Consider the following 25,045-nt stretch of genomic DNA (forward strand, 5'->3'; position numbering starts at 1 on the left):
TTAATGATCAACAACAGATTAGAGGGAGCTTTGGTGATAACCAAGCAAATGTTTAATTAGTATGCAGTAATTTATCACTTGAAATGACATCAAAAGTGGAAAAAGTTGGACAAAAACGTACATTTGCACACAAACCGACCACCAACCGCAACTTTAATACAATATATTTTTTTTTTTAGCTCAGCTATTATGGAATGGAACAAGATTATGGGGTAGCAAAGGCAGCAAAAGATACATCTGTGCTGCCTTCAAAATCTGATCAGATGAAGGTATCTAAGGAGACAGGATGTGGCACGATCACTGGATTCAGATGTGCATTGTTGCCTTCCTACCTTCAGTACATATCCTCCCTGCAGAGGCAGCATTTTTCAGCTTTCGGACACAGGCAATATATCATGAATCCGTTTTGTGGCCATAGCTGATCACATGCCTAACTTTGTTACCAACGCACTTTTAATGGCTGTAGTGCTGGTGCTTTAAAGGGGTTCAATTTAAGAGACCTTTTTCGAGAAAAAAATAATAATCTTAGTAGTTAACTTCCTAAATTACTAGTTTGCCATCCATAATATGGATCAGTTCGGATCTCACAAATGTGTTTAGTGTTCTCTAACCCTTTAAGCGGCCTATGAATGTTTGAGTGTGGTCAGATTATTACAGTGGAATTTAACCGCCAGCCCAGGAATGTGTGTATCACAGATGAGCCAAAACTCGCAGTGTACACTTCCACCTCGTGATTCTGTCTTCCCTCTCTTTTTCTTTCTCTGTGAACAGAATTGTTCGTGTGAGGTGTCAGTAAGTAACCACAGAACGGTCTGTTTGTATGCATGATGTTGCGAGCTGCAGGTTTGAGAGCCGTGGTCAGATGTGACTTGCATGCGATCAACGTGTGATCACGCGCAAGTTCCAGAGCTTAAAGGGGAACTGCGTTTTCAAACGCACAGTTGCAATGCTGTCTACACACGTAAACACACATACTTGATTGAAGCCTATTGGCATGCAGGCCGTTCAACACTTGAGCTGCAGAACAAAGAATGAGATTGTCTGAAATAAGCTGCAGACGCTAATCACTAACCGTGTTTGTAAACTCTAAACCCGTCTAAACTTTTAGTGTGATTGATTCAGCAGGTTGATTTAACCATTAGCATTGGATGGGTTAATGGTGACTTCCGGTTTAGTCGCTCTGTGTGGTGTGCTGAGACTCACAGTGCCAGTAATGGAAAAATAATGTCTGAATGTCTATTATGTCTCTCTCTCTCTCTCTCTCAGGTTCCCCTGCAGCTGATAGAAAGTGTAGAATGTCGGGAAATGTTTCAACTGCACATTACCTGCAAAGACTGCAAGGTCGTCAGGTGAGTCTATCTATCTATTAGAGCTGTATGAATGATCATTAAAGGGGTCATGACATGAGAAATCAAATTTGCATATCTTTTAACATAGAAGAGATCTTTGTACTGTTAAAACATTCTGAAAGTTTTATAACTTAAAACATCTTCCTCATTATAAACAAATTTAATCAACCACAAAAAACAGCTTGTTTTGATATTGGGTCACCTGTGATGTCACACTGGCAAATACCAGTGTTTCCCCAACTGTTGTTTTGGGAGGGTGACCCGCCTTTTTCGGTGATGCAGAAAACACGGATGGCATCCAGTCATAAAAAAGGAATTCACTTGAAATCAAATCGCAATATTGACTGGTGTGTGTGAATATTAAACTGCAAAAATACTATTTAAATACAAATCCTGCATGTTCTGTGTAAATGAATGGTGCAGAGGACACGCAGTTTCATTTACCACACACACACACACACACACACACACACACACACACAGAAGCACATGTGACGCTGCCGCTGTTTTTTGCCTTTATGAGGACATGGATGTATGAACTTCATCTCCAGACTCTAGATCCGCTCTGAAAGTCACTTTGTGAGCATTTAACCTCTTAATTTGAGAAAAACTATTGTCATGTCATAAACGCACAGAAACTCAAAGGTCTTCACGGCAACCCATTAAAGTAAAAGTTTGGATTAACTTGACAGAAATATATTACTGTTGTACAGTAGAATGTAGATACGTCTCAATGTAATAATAAGAATACTAACACTAATACAAATAAATGATCATCAAAACTTTCTTTTTTTAAGTAATAATCACAATTTTTCTTCCATGTTTTAATTTTAACGGTAAAGCTCATTGTGCAGCACGTTGTTTGACAAAAAAGTTTGTTTAATTTCATATGATTAAAATAAATTAAATTAATGTTTTATGTCTTCATTTGATTACCAGAAAAAACACAGAATTTGTGTGTAAAAAAAAAACATTTCATGATTTCAATTTATTAGACATCCTTTTTGATTACTAAAAATGTAACCCCATGTATATGTAAAAAGTCGCGTCCCGACACTAGTAGTTTTTCTACCACCCTCCCTGAAAAAAATCCTAGGGGAAACACTGAATGCGTTTGTATAAACCTACCTCCAGAGCAAGGCATCGACGAATAGTTATACATCAGCACTACAGGCCCCGCCCACTGGCGTTCAGTCACTTTACGTCTGACACTTGCTACACTGGTTGTGAGCGTCACGTCAGAAGCATGTAGAACCCATTATAATCACTGATGTTGTCTACACTGGATACAGTATTCAGGTGCGCGTTTAGTTTCTGACATCCTTTACACAAGTCTGTCAACAACAGGACAAATGGAATAGTGAAAGAACATTTAATTTGACACATACAGTTTAAACGGCTTGTTTGCGTCTCTGTACAGACTTTAAAAGGATTCCAGCATCGGAAACAAGTGGACGGTTTATATTAATGCTGTCCCACATCGCGTTGAAGGATTATATGTTTGTTCAGAGCATTTTAATTTGCCAGTGAGACACACTGTAATTGAGAGTTCGCAAATAAACCTTTGTGGAAAGATGAAGCAGCCATCATCTGTATTGGATATGATAGCAGCTGCATCACAAACCGTAATTAAATGATTTCATAATGCTTTATATGTAAATGACGGTTTTATATGGATAATGTTTTCAAAATACAGGTCCTTCTCAAAAAATTAGCATATTGTGATAAAGTTCATTATTTTCCATAATGTAATGAAAAAAATTAAACTTTCATATATTTTAGATTCATTGCACACCAACTAAAATATTTCAGGTCTTTTATTGTTTTAATACTGATGATTTTGGCATACAGCTCATGAAAACCCAAAATTCCTATCTCAAAAAATTAGCATATCACGAAAAGGGTCTCTAAACGAGCTATTAACCTAATAATCTGAATCAACTAATTAACTCTAAACACCTGCAAAAGATTCCTGAGGCTTTTAAAAACTCCCAGCCTCTTTCATTACTCAAAACCGCAATCATGGGTAAGACTGCCGACCTGACTGCTGTCCAGAAGGCCATCATTGACACCCTCAAGCAAGAGGGTAAGACACAGAAAGAAATTTCTGAACAAATAAATTGCAGCATGGCATGGAGGCAATCAGCCTGTGGCACTGCTGAGGTGTTATGGAGGCCCAGGATGCTTCGATAGCGGCCTTAAGCTCATCCAGAGTGTTGGGTCTTGCGTCTCTCAACTTTCTCTTCACAATATCCCACAGATTCTCTATGGGGTTCAGGTCAGGAGAGTTGGCAGGCCAATTGAGCACAGTAATACCATGGTCAGTAAACCATTTACCAGTGGTTTTGACACTGTGAGCAGGTGCCAGGTCGTGCTGAAAAATGAAATCTACATCTCCATAAAGCTTTTCAGCAGATGGAAGCATGAAGTGCTCCAAAATCTCCTGATAGCTAGCTGCATTGACCCTGCCCTTGATAAAACACAGTGGACCAACACCAGCAGCTGACATGGCACCCCAGACCATCACTGACTGTGGGTACTCCAGTGCTGCTTATCTGTAGCCCAGGTCAGGCACTTCTGCCGCTGTTTCTGGTTCAAAATTGGCTTGACCTGGGGAATGCGGCAACTGTAGCCCATTTCCTGCACACGCATGTGCACGGTGGCTCTGGATGTTTCTACTCCAGACTCAGTCCACTGCTTCCGCAGGTCCCCCAAGGTGTGGAATCGTTCCTTCTCTACAATCTTCCTCAGGGTCCGGTCACCTCTTCTCGTTGTACAGCGTTTTTTGCCACACTTTTTCCTTCCCACAGACTTCCCACTGAGGTGCCGTGATACAGCACTCTGGGAACAGCCTATTTGTTCAGAAATTTCTTTCTGTGTCTCACACTCTTGCTTGAGGGGGTCAATGATGGCCTTCTGGACAGCAGTCAGGTCGGCAGTCTTACCCATGATTGCAGTTTTGACTAATGAAACAGGCTGGGAGTTTTTAAAACCCTCAGGAATCTTTTTCAGGTGTTTAGAGTTAATTAGTTGATTCAGATGATTAGGTTAATAGCTCGTTTAGAGACCCTTTTCATGATATGCTAATTTTTTGAGACAGGAATTTTGGGTTTTCATGAGCTGTATGCCAAAATCATCAGTATTAAAACAATAAAAGACCTGAAATATTTCAGTTGGTGTGCAATGAATCTAAAATATATGAAAGTTTAATTTTTATCATTACATTATGGAAAATAAGGAACTTTATCACAATATGCTAATTTTTTGAGAAGGACCTGTACTTACTCGCGTGCAATTGCGAGTGGGCGTTGATACTGTTACCTATCCAATGACATTAGCCAATCATAACAGTGGCCGTTTACTGACAAGCCTTAAAGGAGTCACCCCTAAAAATGGGTTAAAGGTTGAAAGTAATTTTTTTCCGCATACATATTTGTTTTTGTGCAAAAACTTTATTAACATTATACAATTGAACTTCAAGGAACATATTAGAATAATAAGAAAAGTCCATGTCATGACCCAGTCTTGATTCAAACACCCACACGATCCTTTTATTCCTAATTGACAATAATTTAAGTCTATTAAACCTTTGACAAGTACGATCACAGCAAACATTCAGATCTGCGTTGGTGCTGCCTCATCCCCAGAGAGAGCAGTTGTCATGTTTAGGTATTAAACAGCTTTACAAACATAACAATAATTCATATGATCACAGAAGTACCGGGATAAAAGTTTATATTTCAGATATAAAACTGATGCTGTGGTTGCGATCAAAATAAACTAATCACATTTTGGAAGTAACTTCAAAGTAAAAAGTAGGTGGTGACAAGTGGCTGTTAAAAAATAAATGTCATTGAATCATTCATTCAAGAGATATGTTCAAAAACACTGAGAACCTCTAGTAAATTGAATTACATGTTATTTTGTTTAGTTGTATATTTAAAATTGTGGGAGAATCCTGATCTATTTATCTAATCTAATTTTCTATGAAAACGTATCATTGTTAGTGTTATTTTTAAGCAGAATGTCTTTTATTATTGTTACTGTTGAAAATGCAATACAATTTTTACAACCAGTTTGTGCAGTAATCCAGGCCAGCCCAGTCTGTCTTTCTGCCTCTCTTTGATTTTGTTTCCTTGTGTCCCTCTGATGCAGTAGATCTAATGTGTGTTTTGACAGGTGTCAGTTTTCAACATTTGAGCAGTGTCAGGAGTGGCTGAAGAGGCTGAGCGCGGTGGTCCGTCCACCGTCCCGGATAGAGGAGCTGTTTTCTTTCGCCTTCCACGCGTGGTGTGTGGATCTGTACACAGGAGAGAAGGAGCAGCATGGAGATCTGTGTAGGCCAGGTACTATTTAACCTGTTTTCTTAGATGTCTCACAAATAGTTTTATCTCTGTATTTTAACACCTAGTGAGTCCACAAACAAGATACACTTGAATATCTTTAAAAGATATACAAAGAACCTCACTAAATTGGTCCAGTCCTGTAACTAGTTTGAAATCCTCTTCCCTTCAGAATTCATCTCAACCTCTCACTTACCTCAATCTTTCAGGTGATCATGTGACGTCACGCTTTCATAACGAAGTGGAGCGGATGGGCTTCGACACTCAGAACGCCTGGAGAGTATCTGAGATCAACAACAAGTACAAGTGAGTGTTTCTCAAACTCAAAACACTCTAAAAGCAGTCTAAAGCAGTTTAAAAACATCTAAGCAGTCCTGGACACACAACCCCGTCCTGCTGCGCTCAGTGGGTCTGTTCAGGGCCTTGCACAAGATTAGATGACTTTAGACAGGCACCCTGATCTGATCACGGTGCCCTCTACTTGCCCCCTGCCACTACCAGGTTGTGTTCCAGCTACCCTCAAATGCTGCTGGTGCCAGCCTGGATTACTGATAAGGAGCTGGAGAATGTGGCAGCCTTCCGCTCCTGGAAGAGGTTTCCGGCCGTGGTTTATAGGTCAGTCAGCCACATCTGTTCATAAGCATGGAGAATGAAAACGGCTCCAAAACCTAGTGAAAATTTTTTATATTTTTTGTTTTGGTTTACAATGACAGCACTGCCTAGAACCTTCAGGTTAATAGTCCAGGTCTTTCACCTCTCGTTCCCAGGCACCAGAGCACAGGGGCAGTGATCGCTCGCTGTGGTCAGCCTGAGGTCAGCTGGTGGGGCTGGAGGAATGCAGATGATGAGCACCTTGTGCAGTCCATCGCCAGAGCCTGTGCCGTGGACAGCAGCACCTGTAAAGGCGTCTCCAATGGCTCCATCTCCCGCGAGTACACTAACGGAGCTGACCTCTCAGATGTGGACTTCGGTCAGAACTGAATACTGTTCTTATTTAAGCCATAGACACATAGAAAAGAACATGGCCTAATTCAAATTATAAAGCAGATGGTTTTGGCTGTCAAATCTGATTGGCTGATAAAGGGTGATCATGGCAACATAAAATATGCTGCTGTTCACCAATTGGAATTAAGTATTCCAGAGGAATTTCCAATGAACTAACATCTTAAATTTCCTTTTCCGTACATTGATTATTGTGTGACTTATGCATTTATGACTTATGTATGCATCTATGCATACATGTTTATTTTACATCAAAACTCCTCTGCTTGTCTCTTTCTATAGACTCGTCCATGACTAACAGCTCAGAGGTGGAGACACTGGCCATCCAACCTCGAAAGCTTCTGATCCTGGACGCCAGGTCATACGCTGCTGCCGTAGCCAACAGAGCCAAAGGTGGAGGGTGTGAATGCCCAGGTACTGTCTCATAGATGCTCTTTTAACAATCACAATAAAACAAGACACCCCACTCATTAATGTCGTGTTGCTCTCCCCTGTAGAGTACTACCCTAACTGTGAGGTGGTGTTCATGGGTATGGCCAACATCCATTCCATCCGCAAGAGTTTCCAGTCTCTGCGCTTCCTCTGCACCCAAATGCCCGATCCAGCCAAGTAAGTCTTCCAGGGAACATCTGCTGTGGTTGCAGTGTGTCCCTTTGTTTATTTATGTATTTTGACCTTTTAGGGATATAACTTATACTTCAGTACTGTCAACCTGTTCAAAATCTAAGGCCTACTAAAAATGATCCTATTAATCTTTGTCTGGAGGAAAAACGTAATTATATTCAAAACAGTGATATTGATTTTTTTTAACATATAAACTTTTCAAAACAGACCTACTATGAGTGCGAAGTTTTATGATATAAGTTTATCATTATTTGTGTCCATTGTGGCATCATAAACCTGTAACTCCTGCCAGTTATCTACCTAGAATTATCTAATTTAGGACTAACTAATAATATATTCATTACCAGTATTATTGTCAACAAAAAAAACCTAATGTAATACTGAAATAGAGCAGAAAAAGATGATAAACGTACACATTACACTTAAAATGAAAATTAGAAATGTTGCTTTGACAACTAACTGAAATTAAATACCGGTAAGTTAAAGTTGAAGCTAAAATATGTATTTAAAAAAACTAATGAAAACGATAACAACAAAATCGCTAAAACTGAAACTAAATTTGAAATATATTTGAACTAAACTGAAAATATAAAAACAAAAGCTATTTCAAAATATTGATAAAAATACTATAGTAATATATAACTAAAACTAAAATAACACTGGTCAACAAAATGCTTCTTTGCTTTGAATCAAATTATTGATTTAAGCTAACTGGTTTGGTACAAATGCAGAAGTGCTTTAGTTTCTTCATGAGCTCCTTTCTTCCCGTCTATTGTTATTTCCCTGGCAGCAAATCTGCCTGTGATTTCCAGCGCTGGCTCGTGTTTGCTTCCTTTTCCATTCGCGCCTTTTCCACGTATCCATTTGTTGTAAAGTCAACAGCGAGTCTTCCAAACGACTCTTTTTCTGTTTTTGTCATTCTCTCTCTCTTTCTCTTTTTAGTCAGTATGAAACTCTGACCAAGAGCTGCGTTTCTAGGCAACAGACATGAATTGTCGAGGGGAAAAAAATCCAATTCCCTGCTTTGATTATTCTGATTGTAAATGTCTCTGCATGAGGTAGTAATGTTCATACAAAGCGGATTTCCTTTTAAACGTTGATTCATGTTCCTCGTGGGAACAATTATTGTGAATAGAAATAGACCTGTTTCTTCTTTGATGAATAGAAATAGACCTGAATTATACATGTCTTTACGCTTTTGTTCAATTTAATGCATCCTTGATAAATAAAAGTATTAATTTCTCCAAAAAAAAAACTCTACATCATGCAAATACTGAATTGAATTCTCTTTCACATCTTCTTCCACTTGAATGGACAAATTCAGACAAAATTATGTCAAAATGCCCTATTTACTATTTTATTTATTTATTACTTTTTTGTGGTGGCGCCATTGACAAGTTTGGCAGGGCAAGTAATAATCTGAACTGAATTCCTTAACGTTGAGCCCAGTAGTGTATATGTCATCACTTAAGTATTCAGCAACTTAATATATGAAAATATGCCTCCTATGTTATTCATAGATGTTTGTGAGCCATATTGCATGTTGTGTCAAATTAAAAGTCTTAAAGTTAAAGGAAGGAAAACTGCTTTTTTAAATTCTAAATATTATTAAACTTTTTTGTGCAAGAAACTTTATATACTATAACCTTATATAGGTAAACGGTACTGATCTTTATTTTTTCACTTCTACACATCTAATGATTAGGGTGCTGAAATGTGTTCAGTTGTGTGTAATGGTGAGTTTTGTTGTGTTTTTAGCTGGCTATCTGCTCTAGAGAGCACAAAGTGGCTGCAGCATCTGTCCCTCCTGCTCAAGGCGTCTCTGCTCGTAGTGAACGCCGTGGACCGCGACCACAGGCCCGTAATGGTGCACTGCTCAGACGGCTGGGATCGCACCCCTCAGATAGCGGCGCTGGCCAAACTCCTGCTGGACCCGTACTACCGCACCATTGAGGTGAGCTCTGCTGTAATGAACAAAAACCGAGAAGAACATTAAAACTCTCTGAATTATTACTAGAGGAATTTGTAATCTATATCACATGCTGGAAAAATCCACAAGGGCTTATTTTAAATCCTGTGGTTTGAAATGCTCACAAGGACATGTTTACATTGAACAATGGCTTAGAGTAAATGTAAAAATATTTGTAATGTTTCATTAGCTTGAAGCCTGTGATTAACATAGAATAACGGATGAAACAATGGAGAGTTGTTCTTCTGCTGTAGTAAATCCCTGGGTTTTTGTGATTTCAGGTCATCAGAATTCATGTTGTACTGACTGTTTGGGGTTTTTTCTAAGTTAGAGTGGTGCTGCTGCACTTTATCAAGCCACTTTGATTTTTCCCCAAATAATTGAGAATAGCAAGCTGTCTATATGGCAAGAGTAAATGGAAAACTTGATAGAAAACTGAAGTCCATGGATCTAGAGCTGGATCTCAGGAGGTGCATGAGTCATCGTAAGCACTGGAGGAGGCATAACTGTATTTTAAACATTCATATCTAATTTTCTGATGTTGAATACATGTTGTGCTTAGAAGTTTTTTGACAAAAAAGACCAGGGGATGGATTTACGAGAACCTTCTTAAGAAAGAAGTAAAGCAAATTTTTAATATACTGTAAATTCTAAGAAATTTGTAAGAATGTTGCAACTCTTGATATTGCAACATTTCTCATGAACTCGTGAAATTGAGTTCTCAAGAAGTTCTTAGATATTTTCTTAAGAAGAAAATGACAGGCTTTGGTGCTATTTGATTGGAAGGTGGGTATTTCTGAAGACTCATTAAATAAAAAACTCCTCAAAGCCTGTATTGTCGTTGCAACTGGCTTGACAGGAGTATCACTCAATGTGGTGTTTAATACGCCATGTCAAGTTAAAATAGTTATTTTAAAATAGCCTGTCTCAAGGTGTAGTGGTCTTTCCCATTCATCTGCACTCACGTCTTTCTTGCGATTTGTCTAGAGTCAATGCGTCATGCATGTGCTGCATCGCTAGTTTCAACACATCATGTATATCACTCTAGTGTTCACTCTTTTCATGATTTACCGTGTCTCTTCAGAGTACTCGTCCACATTCTTGCTACTAGTAATATGCATTATATGTAGCTTGTTATGTTGTAATTTGATTGCTTCTATTGATTTCCTCATTTGTAAGTCACTTTAGATAAAAGCGTCTGCTAAATGATTAAAAGTAAATGTAATGCTTTTTATTTGAAACAACCCAATAAATTCAGTAAACATCTTACCTTTGGGTATTAAAGAGAGGTTGGTCATCCTAACTTTAAGAAGTTTTAATATTTCCAAAGATTTTTAAGAACATTCTTTTCAGGAATATGAATACTTCTTTAGAAAAGTGTTTGGGAATACAAAATACAAAAAGTTAGAAAATAAGAAGAAAATAGCAGTTAAGAAGAATTTTACTCTTTTTTTTTTTTTTTTTGGATTTTGTGAATCCAGTCCCAGAATTCCAAATGTGATTTGTGCTCATTTGGACTTCATTGTGAAAACTGTTGATATCATCTAATCAGAAACTCTCCTGTCCACTTTCAGGGTTTTCAGGTGCTGGTTGAGACCGAGTGGTTGGACTTCGGTCACAAGTTCGCAGACCGCTGTGGCCACGGAGAGAACGCGGAAGACTTAAACGAGAGATGTCCTGTCTTCCTGCAGTGGTTAGACTGTGTGCACCAGCTCCAAAGACAATTCCCATGTTCCTTTGAGTTCAACGAAGCCTTTCTGGTGGGTCAAAGTTGCTGCAAACCTTTGTTTCTTGTTCTTCGATTTAACTATTTGTTGAACTAGCTCTGAATTCTTTCGGCTTTGTGTGTTCAGGTGAAGCTTGTGCAGCACACATACTCGTGTCTGTTCGGGACGTTCCTGTGCAACAGTGGGAAGGAGAGAGAAGACGGACACATCCAGGAAAGAACCTGCTCAGTGTGGTCTCTCCTCAGAGCTGCCAACCGCTCCTTCGGAAACATGCTGTACTCCTCTCATTCAGAAACTGTACGTCACCTCTTCTTCTCTCTTTTACTCATGACTCTTTTATAAACATTTACTCATCTCTTGTGTAGGGGTCGACTGATACGAGGTTTTCAATAGCTGATGCCAAAATCTAAAGAGCAGATATAATAGATTTTGATGACTTTACTATTATTCAAAGTTTTTAAATAGTCTTGCTGTGTGACAAGTACATTTTTAAAGTGCGAATATTCCTTGTAGTTGCTCAAATCTTGCATTGAGTTATAAAATAATTTGTTTCATTTGAATTTGTTTCATATGGAGTATAGCATGTCACATCACTGGACATGTCAGCTTCCCACATACACTAGCTTTCAGAAGTTTGGGGTCACTAAGATTTTTTTTATGTTTTTTGAAAGAAGTCTCTTCTCCTCACCAAGGCTGCATTTATTTGATCAAAAATAGAGTAAAAATAATAATATTGTGAAAATGTTATTGCAGTATAAAGTAACTGTTTTCTATTTGAATATATTTTAAAATGGAATTTATTTCTGTGATGCAAAGCGTCATTACTCCACTCTTCAGTCACATGATACTTCAGAAATTATTCTAATGTGCAGCTGCTGCTCAAAATTGATTGCTTGCTGTTTACAATGTTGAAAACAGTTATACATTTTGTTTTTCTATTTTAATGTGTAATTGTTTATGTAAAAAAAATTAAATGTAACATTATAAATGTCTGTAAATCTTGAACAGTAGTGTATAATATAATATAATTAGGAAAGTTTAAGGAAAGGAAAATGCTGAAATTTTAAACATTTATTTTATACAACTTTTATTTAATAAAGGAAATGTTTGCCTTGAAATTCAGACTTCTGTTAAGCAAAGTTGGTACAAATATAATCAATAATATGTAAAAAAAAATCTGCCCATTATTTGGCATGGCCCATATTTCAATCCATTGCTAGTCATGTCTGTACTCCACTGATTCTAATCATAGCAAGGTTTTCTTTTCTTTTTTCTTCCTAACAGCCCTCGGCTTCCTTTACCTAATTATTTATACCAGTTTTGTAATAGTTTATTTTGACTTTTGTGTAGTGAGTAAACATGAAGGGAGGCGTTAACTGGCTTCAGAACGCATGCATTCCTCTCCAATACTCAAGAGACCCGGAGCTGTCGTTTCCTTTCGTTTCCTGTTTCTTAGGAATAGTTCACACTGCGCCAACAAAAACAGTGTTCTGACTCTATAGTAGATTTTTTTTGTCGATTTTTTTTTTTTAAAGATCTCCATCTACTTTTTATTAATTGGTATTTCACTTTTAATTATTTAAGTACTTCAAATTACACTAAATAAAATTTTTATTTCAGTTAATGTAATTTTTTTAAATTGTTTTTGCTTTAGTTAACAATAACAACACTATTTGTGGGGCAATGTGATGATGACAGCCAATTTGTATGAAAATGGCTTTTTAACTATTTTAGTTTTTGGACCTCAAACTTTCAATTTTAGTGGTGTATTGATTTACAGTTGATAAAAAAAATGCTGTTTTGGTGCCTTTTCTCTTTTATTTCTGGTTGGATTGGATCAATTGAACTAAAAACATCAGGTTAATTTCACTTGGGTCATAGTACATAATACAATTCTAATAAAGAAACAATTATTTTAACAAAATATGTCTTCTTTTCTTTTGATTTTTTTGTGTGAAATATGACCTGGATATTTCTATGTGAGATTCGCTTATTTTGAAATTCTGTCAGGACCACTATCGTCAAAGATGATTAACAATTAGCATACAGTTTGGATTGGCGGTGTGGTTCTGTTCTGGGCACGATTTCCCTAGCATGTATAAGAGCAGGGAGTGCAATAGTACCAATAAAAATGTATTAAGAACATTAATTATGTCTGCATGACAATAATTGACAGCATAAAGCAAGATAAATGACAGTCTGATTTGAAGAGGAATATCAGAATTCCTGACTGTTGACAAAAGGAGGATCTGGGGATGGAAAGGTTAATTAGCTTCTGAGCAACGTAATAAAGCTGCTGATTATACTGAATGGAACTTATATATAGGGACGCTGTGATGGGCGTCGTATTTTTATATGTAGACGTGGATCAGGTGAGAGTCAGCTAATGCGAGCATGACTGACGTGACCTGCCAGAACTAATACTGAGCTTTATCATAACATCAAGCATCAATTTTTATGAAATATCTTCTGTTTCTTTTAGGTGCTTCATCCTGTGTGTCACGTACGCAATCTCTTGTTATGGACAGCAGTTTACCTACCCAGCTCTTCACCCACAACCCCTTCAGATGACTCCTGTGCCCCATACCCCGCACCTGGTGCCAACCCGGAGGACCAGCCCCTGGGCAGGTAATTGGATAATGTTAACTGATACCAAAATGCTTTACACAGAAATACTTCGCAATACAGAAATAAAATGGGATGTAAATCACATCAAGTCAAATCTATCTATACAGCTAATCATGTTGGTCATCATGTTAATGTTTATAATATCTTCAAGCCTTAGCAGATAAAGCTGGGTGATAATATAAATATACATTTTGTGATTATACAAGCAATCAAGCAGTTAAGATTTGCTATATAGTATATATCACCTTATGTGAGTGTACGGTACTATGCAGATAAAGTTGGATATAATATATATCCAAACTTAATATATACAGAGAGCCGTGCGATAATACAGTTTACATTTTTGCAATGATATAAACAATCATGCAGCCGAGATTTGCTATATAGTACATATTGCTTTACATGAATATACTGTATGTACGCGGGTAAAGTAGGATGTGTTATATATACAACTTTGAATATATTGCTGGGCTATAATAGTTTACATTTTTCAGCGATATAACAATCAAGCAGTTTTCTGCTATACAGTACATATAGTAAAGTATGGTTGAATATACTTATTTTAGTACATGTAAATGGTGTTTCACATTGACTTGATGAGCTTGTTTTTGTTTTGTATTGTGCCCACAGGCGTCCTAAAACCCGCTCGTTTGAAAACTTGCCTAGCGCTTGTGAAGTTGGAAACCCTCTGACCTGCAATCGACGTTCCAGCGACCCCAGTTTGAATGAGAAATGGCAGGACCTTCGCAGATCTCTGGAGCTCAACATTGGTACAGGGACAGACGGTGCTGCATCTCCAGATTCAGACGAGAGGGTCAATGGACAGACCGTGGTGGGGATTATGGGAACATTGCCCAGTGGGGGAACAGAGAATGGGGAGGGGCCTGAGGATGTTAGATTGCTAATGATGGAGGGGGTTGATGAGGCAGAGCTTACAGTGGGTGTGGCTATGGGCCAAATAGAGAACATTCTCCAGGAAGCTACAAAAGACGAGTCTGCATCAGATAGCCGCAGAGACACAAAGACAGACCACACTAAGAGTGATGATTTCATCAAGAGTGATGATATTGCACATTTAGAAGAGAGTAACAGTGGTATTGATGAAGCTCTGGAGAGCAAATCTAAAAGCCTTGAAGATGGAAATGTCAATGGACATTGTTCAGAAGATGGTATTTCTGAAGCGTCTTCCACTCTTAGCCAGGATACCTCGAGAAGCCAAGACTCTGAGAAAGTGACCCTCGATAAATGCATGACACAAGAATACAACCCTTCTTGTAGCACGACTAATTTCCCTCCCAATGGCCTCAGGACTCTGAGTAACGGCCATGGAGTCGAGAAACCACCAGGGCGAGAAGACCTTGAGCAACGTCTTTCTCTTTTGGAAAGCTCCACAGAGACGCTCACGGAGGACTTGGGCGTTGTGCAGGAGAGTCTGGCACCCTTTATTATTCCGCCTCCTCTCAAAGCCCTCGCTGAATCGTCGTGCCTCAAACAGGGTCTCCACACAGCAGCCAACCCGCAAGGCGCTCCCAGGACTTTAAACAACACCCCTAAACGGCCGTCTCTCAGTGCCTTTCCGCCCTCCACTGACCTCCTCCCCTCTGTGTGTAACGGAGACTCCCCAGACCCTGAGCCCCCCACGCCACGCACAAACGGGGAACGGGCTACGCTAAGCCGACAGGTGTCACTCGCCAGCTGTGGCTCGCTGACCCTTCATGCACGGGGCGCCTGCTCCCACCATCGCTGCCTGCACTTAGGATTTCTGGGCCGGCCGAGCTTCAGCCCTCCAGAGCCCCCTTCAGTCCGAAACCATCTTGACGATGACGGGTTGACCCTGCACACGGACGCCGTGCAGCAAAGGCTGCGGCAGATCGAAGCGGGTCACCAGCTGGAGGTGGACGCTCTGAAGAGGCAGGTACAGGAGCTCTGGAGCCGTCTGGAGAGTCATCAGGCTGCTGGGATGCTGCGACTCAACGGAGACATGGGAGATGAAGTGGTAAGCAGTGCACACCAGTGTTTAATTCCTCTCACATGGTTTGGGTTTGTGCTTTTCAGCCATGTTTGACGGTTTATCTTAAGAGATGTTTTTTCCCCATCTCTCTTGTCAGACCTCAATCACAGACTCCGACTTCAACCTGGAGCACAACTGCCTGTCCCGCTGCAGTACTGAACTCTTTTCTGAGGCCAGCTGGGAGCAGGTGGACAAGCAGGACACTGAGGTACAGAATTAAACTAGGTTGACTGTTTATTTTAAAGGTAGGGTAGGCAATTTCAGAGAGGCTAGCAATAGCAAAGTAGCTTTGAAAGCATAAGATCCCACCCTCCCTTCTGTATGCTCTCCAAAGCTACGCCTCCTCCAAAACACATGAATGAGCACAGACAGAGCGGAGTCTGCAAAGTGTTACACGTTAAATTACCTCATGTCTCAAAGCACATAACATTACAATAACAATAATAAACATAAACAACTTGCAAAGCTCTGACTTGCACCACCTGACTGCTGCATATTCATTTCACCATTGATAGTATTGCCATAGAAACACACAAATTCGAGTCCAAAGATGTGATCAGCTCCTAGAAAAACATCACGGGCTGCCATCTCATAATTATAGTTACGGCATGGCGTCGACTCAACATAAGCTTGTTGCATAGCCGCGCGGATGACGTTTGAGGTGCGCGGAAGTATGCAAATATATATTGGTTGACAGGCAGGCAGGTCATCGTATCATTGCATTAGAACCGAATGCAAAGATTGGACTAACATTTTTTGGTCCTGAGACTTCCACAGAAAATATATGTATATGTTTTAATATTTAGACAACTTCCATTATTGATTGGTATCAGGATGTGAAGAGAGTTTCAACCAGTATAACAAAAAGTGTTTCTGAAAAACATTGCCTACCCTACCTTTAATCTTTGTTTTGTTTATATGACTGTTATTGTACTAGAAAGACTTTGGATTTGTTGCACCGGTGTTTGGAGAAAGAATATAAGGTCGGTAAGTTTTTTCAATGTTTTCGAAAGTAGTCCCTTCTGCTCACCAAGGCTTCATTAATTTGATCAAAAATACAGTAAAAATTTTAATTTTGTGAAATATTATTAGTTTAAAACAACTGCATATATTTCAATGTTTCAAAATGTAATTCAATTCCTGTGATCAAAGCTGAATTTTCAGCATCATTGCTCCAGTCTTCAGTGTCACGTGATCCTTCATTCAATATGCTGAATTGCTGCTCAAGAAATATTGATTATTATCAATATAATTTTCAGCATTATTTGATTAATAAAAAGTTCAAAAGAACAGCATTTATTTGAATAAAAAATCTCTTGTAACATTATACTGTATTTACTGTCACTTTTGATCAATTTAATCCTTCCTTGCTGAATGAAAAAAAGCTTACTGACTCCAAACTTTTGAACAGTAGTGTTATAAATAATTATTTGAGAGTTTAGAATTTATGATAATAATATTTCTGCTGACTTTAAGGAAATTATGACCTTAAATTTGTCCCTATTTACTTATACTTAAAACTGATTCCTCATTGCATGTTCGTCTAAAGAGATTTTGATTTTCATCAAAATACTTTGAAAATACATCACATTACTTTAATGCATTGTGAATGCCATTTTATGTCGTTTTTTAGGTGTTTATTAGGAAGTTGGTCCCTTTATTTAGAGCTCAGTATTTGTTGCAGGTGACCCGGTGGTACCCGGACCATCTGGCTGCTCAGTGCTACGGCTGTGAGAGAGGATTCTGGCTGGCCACTAGAAAGCACCACTGCAGGTTCGACAACATCACAAACCCCTCACACAAAGAACACATCTCTACAGCCTTCTTTCTGTTACTATTTCTTTCTGGCTTTTGTACCTTGTACATGTACCTTTTTTAGGGTCAGATGCATTAGTGTTGACTCACTTTCTTCTTGACGCCTCTGGAAAACCTTGTTTTTTCCTCTCTAAAATTCCTCTGGTCGTCCAGTAAACAGAAATGTTTGGCGAAATGTTTCATGACTCCTAACTCCTAATTACAGCAGCATTTGTAAACACAGCAGATTAAACAAGCTGCCCAACTGTGAGGACTAGTACAAACTGCCCGATGAGTAAACTGCAATATGGTTTCCTATTGAAGTTGTGCAAATATCAAGCATAGTTTCAGTTTTTAGCAGCAGAAAGCTCCTACTGAAAGCCTACAGTCTACATAGGCAGCATTCTGACTGAAATGGAAGCTCATAACAAGTGACTGATTTGAAATGCAATACCTAGGCAGCAACGTCCTGCAACATGCACACCAAAAAGTGAAGATTGCAAAAGAGTAAAGAACAAAAGATCATAAACTTAATAAATATACAAATACTTCAATTTATAGTAGTAGAGGTTCCAACTAATTAAAATGGACTATCACCCAATATTTGAGTGCATTATGTACGAGTTATTTTCAGCAATGTATGACATATTATTTGCAGTCTTTTATATTTCTTTCAACCCCATCTGCCATTTTGAAAGATTTTTGCCACAATGCATTCTGGGATTCTGTTAAAGTATCCTTAGATTTGGCCTAAAAACAAAGGTACAGCCTTAATTGTGTCAGGCCAGTGATGCGTTCAAATGCTTTCTAGTTAGAAATCTCACTAGGTTTTACACTACTAGGATTTGAAGTTCATTTCTCCTCCTGTACCACAGAGGCAAGGAGCGTATGGAAGAGGTTTGGTGAGAATTGTCCTCTCTCTCTCTCTGTCATTCTCAGGCTCTTGTACGTCCTGTTAACCCTGCATCGCTTCAGAGTCACCTAACCCTCCTCTCCTCCTCCATCTCTTCACAGGGTTGAAGTGGTCTGTCTCTGTTATTGTTTAGGGGGAACATGTACAGGGAGAAACTGTACCGTAGTAATTTCACAGGATCCAGAGAGCCAGTCTTAGAGAGAACAGAGGGGTTTTGCCTTTTCATTTTCATTTCTATTCATACACTAATGTTCAAAAGAGTGTAGTCAGTAAGATTTTATTTTTATTTTATTTTTTAAGAAATACGTTAAAGAAATGCATAAAATTAATCAGTAAAGACATTTATTATAATAAAAAAATTTAAACACTCTTTTGAACTTTCTATTAATCAAGGACTTCTGAGCAGCAGGATTGTAGTTCTTTAGCAGCAAATCATCATATTAGAATGATTTCTGTAGGATCATGTGACTAAAGGCTGGAGTAGTGATGGTGAAAATTCAGCTTTGATGACAGGAATAAATTACACTTTACAATATATTCAAACAGGAAACAATTATTTTTTAATTGTAATAATATTTCACAAAATTACTGTTTTTGCTTTATCTGTTTTTGCTTTAGATCAAATAAATCCAGCCTTGGTGAGCAGAAGACACTTCTTTCCAGAGCAGTAGTGTAAATAAATCTAATCTTTTAAATAAAACACTGTAAAAGTGTCAAATATGGACACTTGAAATCCCTTTCTAATGTTAGTTAAGATTTTCCTGCACCAAATCCAGCCATAATTCAGTTTTTCTATAACCTTTTCCCACTCTCACTGTTTTTTAGACCTCTAAGACTAAAACATATTTCTATATTTGAAAAATGATTTGTTTAGTCTCTTTGCATGTAAAATGAGTTAACACTGCAACTGCACAGGCTTTGGCATGTAAATGTGGTCATATTAATGTACTTCTGTTCCTGGTGCCAGTACCATTATTTGTGAATATACCTGCAGTATTTCTATAGAGTACATCAAACTTTACTTCATAAGAGCCAGAAAGTCCTGTTTTCAGTGATATGGCTCAGGTAAACTGGGAGTCATGGATGGAAATTGTGATTGATTTTATGGAAATGTTCTCTCTGCCCATGCAGTTGTGCATGTGTGTTTGAGTATGATGGTATACATGAAGGGCTGCATGATTCTGTATAACACACAGTGTGTGGCGCTGATGATGCACCTCTTCTCACTCCTTTGTGATTACAGTAATTTGATGTTTTCTTGCAGTAAGTCTGCATGTGTCTGGGCTTCAATTCGTCCAGACCTGAAGAACCCCCACACCCCCACCCCCACCCCACCCCACCCTTAACACTTTTACTCTGTCGTTTCCTGTTCAGGACATGATGGAGAACTTTTTAATGTATATATTTTGTACAATGTTACTAGTAAAATATGTTTAAATTAGGGCTATCGGCATGCATTTATTTGAGGAGCTTTTTTAGCAATCTCAGATTTTAAATGTGATGAATCTAAATAACATCAATAAGAATAAATCTTATTTTTATTATATTTCAAAATTTAGTGCATTCAGTTTGAATGCATTAATATCCTCTTATTTTAAATTATAGTGCTTTTTCTGTAGGTTTTGTTATTATTTTTAAATGTAGTGTATTCAGTTCTAATGCATTCAAATCCTCTCTTAAAGCAAAAACGTCTTATATATTCTAGGTAGTACTAGCTTAAATGCTAAAAGTGATTTATAAAGGTACTAATTCTAATCTTTTTTTTCTTTCGAAACTTTTTTTCTCTGACTCCCTACTCCTCTCTGTCTCTTTCTCTACTTTCCCGACCTCTATCGCCCCCTGCAGGAATTGTGGGAATGTGTTCTGTGCCAGCTGTTGCGATCAGAAGATCCCGGTGCCAAGCCAGCAGTTGTTCGAGCCCAGTCGTGTGTGTAGGTCGTGTTTCAGCAACCTGCAGGTTCCCGGATCGGCTCTGGAGATGGAGCTGGACAAACCCATCACGGCCAGCTCCAACTGATCCTAGACCCGCATCCAACCGCCTGCACACGGACAACTGCGGAGGACCCACAGGACGAGATGTAGGAGCTCCAGAGACTGCTTTGGGGAGGTGAAGTCGCTTCTTTCCCACCCGAAAGGGAATCATGTATATATGGAACGATGTGGAACGCACAGAGAGTCGTCCAGGGAGGAGAGGAGGCTTAGCACTTTCAGTTGGCGTTTGCAGAGAACTTCTTGCGGAGGCAGATTACGATTGAGAGCTTGTTTTCATTTGCGATGAAACTTATCCTGTACCTGCTGCATAGAGGGAAGGTTTTCACCAACCAGTGGACGGCGTGCGAGAATAAGGTTTGCTCCCTCGTCATCTCACTAAGATCAGAGTATCAGTGGTGTTTCTGGGAACGCCACAGGGTGAAAGGTGCTTCTGGGACGAGTCCGCAAGATCCTAGCTTTGTTTTTGAGTTCTCATCTCTGTCTTTCAGCAATCTGCTTTGCAGAAACCTGCTTTTTTCCTTTCTTTTTGAGGTTGCACAAGTGATTCTGGGTGCCACACAGCATTCAAACTTTCTAGGGTTTGAATGCACCAAATTTCCAGATTCTTGGTTAGTTACTCCAAAGTACTTTCTCAAATAGAAATCATTCACCTTCTCTCTAATGTTGACTGTATAGTGACCGTAAGTGTAGTCAGCACGGGCCACTAGAGGGGGCTCTTGTCTTTCTGATCTGCTGTGTGGACACCGGCTGGTTTAGAGACCTTCTGAGACCTCACTAATGCTTTTTTTTGTAACATACATGCGAGACAAATGAGATAATATATTAGAATGATATAAGAATGAGACGTATAGCATTTAAGATGAGAAATTGTATAGAATTCTTGAATAGTGGCTCACTAAATTAGTCACCAAATATAAGTTGTGTTGTTTTCCCCAGTTGTAGCCATTTGGGGGGGGGGGGGGGGTTCTTTTTAATGTATTTCTTATTTTTGTCCTTCTAGTGATGCTGAACAGTTGTATGTGGAGAGAGATGTATGTGATATGCTGCATTAGGGCCCCAGATGTTTTTTTTTGTTGTTGTTTTTTGTGCTCTCAACACTTATTTATTATCAAGTTTTTGTTTGAATTCTGTGTCCAATCCCGACAATTGATACACCACAGGATAATCAGTGTTGATGGGTGTGAGCTGCCTTTGCACTGAAGATGAAGCCCCTTCCACACACACATTTGAGAAATAACGCACAAGACACAATCAAAATCTCTTTAGCTTGCCTTTCTAGTTTATCCACTTTTTTTTTGGAGGTTAATTCTGATAATTCCCTCAATCAGCCGATCTTATCAGCCAGAGTTCACCTAATAATACATTTACTCATCCGCAGAATTCGAAGAATCTTCATGCAACTCTTTTTCATATAATGATAGTTCATAGCGACTGCAAGTTTTATTGTATTGCTTTTGCCTTTTTTTGGAGCTCGATGGATGTGATCACTATTGTATGGAAAAGAGTAAAATGAAAAAGAAAAACTACAACAGCAAGCGGGTAAATAATGACAATTTTAATTGTTTGTGGTGAACTATAACCTTGACATTGGGCTCGTCAGCTGATGCTATAATGACGTGAGATCGGGAAGCTCCTGAGAGTTTAGGGCCGTGATGATGGGCGTTAATTCCTAAAGCTGAAGACTTCTGCTCCTCTTGGTAGAAGACGCCGCAAGAGCGCTTTCAGTGTCACCGGTGCAACAGCTTTTGCATTAACGCCAATCCATGAATGTGAATTATTATTTTTTTCCAGAAAGAGTAAATTCCATGGGTTTATATTTTGCACATTGGTAATCATCAGAAATACACTGTTGCAGATTTCTGTAAGAATTAAACAAAATGGAATTCCAACTGAACCGACTCCTGGACTCAATTCACTGATCCGACTGTGTTTACGCTGCACTGTCACTCAGAAGCACAAACCAAGCTTTGTCAGCCAAATCCCTTTTACCTAAAATGTTTACTTGAAGTCCCTTTCAGATTGTAAGTTAATATTTTAATAATGTAACAACGCATTCACAGTCTCTGATGTTGGTAATTTGTCACATAGATAGGCAGGTAAACGGGTATTTTTAGATTTCTTATTTTATTTAAATGTTATATTATATAATTTTTATTGTTTTTTTATTATAAATTAATTATATTAATTTTACATTTGCTTTTCATGAACTTCCTCACAAACACCCAGTTTGAGAAATCCTGATTTAGTCAATAACGTCAGTGTGTAAGGCTGTACACTTCTGATTATCTAACTCCACTATAATAAATCTTGCCCTCATTAAAGTTTTTGATATAAATTGTTCTTGCTTAAAGTATTCCTTTGAGTCTTTAACATTAACTTTCAGTGACAATGTATAAAAATAATAAACCAGAGCCTTGTTTGCATTGACATTTAACAGTGCATAGTACATAATGCATTTAAGCACATTTATTTAGACATAAAAAGCAAATTATACAATATAAAAATAAACAAGCTTTAGTATTTGACCCATTAAACAGCCTCGATATGCTTTTTACAAATGGGGTTGTTCATACTATAGACCTTATGCACCAGAGAAACAAGTGCACAGCCATCTTTACAATTCTGTCTTTGAACTTGTGTTGTTGTGGTAGCTCTGTATATTTCTATTGTATCGCTGTCGAAGAATAATTAGCTGGTGAAGTGGATTTACAGTCCCACTTTATATTAAGTGGCTTTAATGTACTTACATTGAAAAATATGTACAATGTACTTATTGTGTTGATGTTGTATTGTAAAACACTTGTGCTGCTATTACGGTTCAGGTAATCACAAATGTAATTACAGCTGTAATTACATACATGTTTTTACATTGTACTTATATGTTAAAAATACCTGCATGTACACAATAAGTCTATTATCAAATTATTAGTTCCAATGTAAGTGCATAGTACTTAAAGCCACTTAATATTTAAGCTCCAGTAGGTAACTTTTGTAAACAAATATTTGTTAAAACTGTCATTATGTCCTGAAAGTAGAATATGAGACAGATAATCTGTGAAAAAAATCACGCTCGTGTACGCGCGGATCACCCCTCTCTTGCAAAGCGCGAGCGCGTACCGTCGTTCGTGACTCTCCTGTTCAAACTCGTTCATCCAAATGAATGAATCTTTTTTCAAGTCATTTCGTTCATTCAACGAACGAAATGACTCGAAAAAAGATTTGTTCATTTGGATGAACGAGTTCGAACAGGATCACGAACGTGCATCACAGAACAGAGCAAGGCGAGCATTTGTGCTTATAAAACTTAAAGTTTTTTATTTATTTTTGAAATGACCGATCGTTTCGCTAGATAAGACCCTTATTCATCGTCTGGTGTCGTTTAAAGCCCTTTGAAGCTGCACTGAAACTGTCATTTGGTCCTTGAAACGTGTGTGTCCTATTGAAGTCCATTATATGGAGAAAAAGCCTGGAATGTTTTCATCAAAAACCTTAATTTCTTTTCGACTGAAGAAAGAAAGATATGGACATCTTGGATGACATGGGGGTGAGTAAATTATCAGCAAAAGTTTTTTTAAAAGTGAACTAATCCTTTAACGTTATCTTAGTAGCTATTTATAATTATAGAAAGAGTGCAACCTTATAAAGTTACATGTATTGCAAAATACATAATGATTTGAGGACCAAGTTTGTAGTCAAAGTATGAGCAGGCCATAGTCAATGTAAAGCATATTGTTGATGTTTCGTCCCTATTAGAGAATGTTCCATAACTGTTTATAATCCGCCGTCATCGGTGGCCCTGCCTACTAGCCTGCGCGTTCACGGCAGGCTCCGCTGTGGGGGAGGAGCTGTGGAGGGAGGAGCTGCGGGGGAGGAGCTGTGGAGGGAGGAGCTGTGGAGGGAGGAGCTGTGGGGGAGGCGCTGTGGAGGGAGGAGCTGTGGGGGAGGAGCTGTGGAGGGAGGAGCTGTGGAGGGAGGAGCTGTGGAGGGAGGAGCTGTGGGGGAGGAGCTGTGGGGGGAGGAGCTGTGGGGGGAGGAGCTGTGGGGGGAGGCGCTGTGGAGGGAGGAGCTGTGGGGGAGGAGCTGTGGGGGGAGGCGCTGTGGAGGGAGGAGCTGTGGGGGAGGAGCTGTGGAGGGAGGAGCTGTGGGGGAGGAGCTGTGGAGGGAGGAGCTGTGGAGGGAGGAGCTGTGGGGGAGGAGCTGTGGAGGGAGGAGCTGTGGGGGGAGGCGCTGTGGAGGGAGGAGCTGTGGGGGAGGAGCTGTGGAGGGAGGAGCTGTGGGGGAGGAGCTGTGGAGGGAGGAGCTGTGGGGGAGGAGCTGTGGAGGGAGGAGCTGTGGAGGGAGGAGCTGTGGGGGGAGGAGCTGTGGGGGGAGGAGCTGTGGGGGGAGGCGCTGTGGAGGGAGGAGCTGTGGAGGGAGGAGCTGTGGGGGAGGAGCTGTGGGAGAGGAGCTGTGGGGGAGGAGCTGTGGAGGGAGGAGCTGTGGGGGAGGAGCTGTGGGGGAGGAGCTGTGGGGGAGGAGCTGTGGGGGAGGAGCTGTGGGGGAGGAGCTGTGGAGGGAGGAGCTGTGGGGGAGGAGCTGTGGGAGAGGAGCTGTGGAGGGAGGAGCTGTGGGGGAGGAGCTGTGGAGGGAGGAGCTGTGAGGGAGGAGCTGTGGGAGAGGAGCTGTGGGGGAGGAGCTGTGGAGGGAGGAGCTG

General features: G+C 39.5%; 1 protein-coding gene across 16 annotated transcripts in view; it reads left to right on the forward strand.

The window, feature by feature from the left end:
• Positions 1-22,241, forward strand: part of mtmr3 (myotubularin related protein 3) — a 35,753-nt gene extending 13,512 nt beyond the window's left edge. For 2 of the 16 annotated variants that reach the window (XM_077223430.1, XM_077223438.1), the window contains exons 6-21: positions 1,267-1,349; positions 5,529-5,695; positions 5,902-5,998; positions 6,194-6,307; positions 6,460-6,662; positions 6,977-7,108; positions 7,192-7,303; positions 9,077-9,272; positions 10,862-11,047; positions 11,141-11,311; positions 13,497-13,642; positions 14,273-15,638; positions 15,751-15,861; positions 17,338-17,426; positions 18,979-19,032; positions 20,206-22,241. In XM_077223430.1, coding sequence (XP_077079545.1) covers positions 1,267-1,349; positions 5,529-5,695; positions 5,902-5,998; positions 6,194-6,307; positions 6,460-6,662; positions 6,977-7,108; positions 7,192-7,303; positions 9,077-9,272; positions 10,862-11,047; positions 11,141-11,311; positions 13,497-13,642; positions 14,273-15,638; positions 15,751-15,861; positions 17,338-17,426; positions 18,979-19,032; positions 20,206-20,377 — 3,399 coding nt within the window. In that variant the 3' untranslated portion in view covers positions 20,378-22,241. Of the gene's footprint in view, positions 1-771; positions 793-1,266; positions 1,350-5,528; positions 5,696-5,901; positions 5,999-6,193; positions 6,308-6,459; positions 6,663-6,976; positions 7,109-7,191; positions 7,304-9,076; positions 9,273-10,861; positions 11,048-11,140; positions 11,312-13,496; positions 13,643-14,272; positions 15,639-15,750; positions 15,862-17,325; positions 17,427-18,322; positions 18,350-18,978; positions 19,033-20,205 lie in introns of those variants that run through there. The other 14 variants (XM_077223433.1, XM_077223439.1, XM_077223436.1 and 11 more) reach the window with 11 other exon arrangements.
• The last annotated feature ends 2,804 nt before the right edge of the window (positions 22,242-25,045 follow it).

Source organism: Siphateles boraxobius, unplaced genomic scaffold, assembly GCF_051911475.1.
Source record: "Siphateles boraxobius isolate OS27281-9 unplaced genomic scaffold, OSU_SipBor_1 9, whole genome shotgun sequence".
In the NCBI taxonomy this organism is placed as follows: domain Eukaryota; kingdom Metazoa; phylum Chordata; class Actinopteri; order Cypriniformes; family Leuciscidae; genus Siphateles; species Siphateles boraxobius.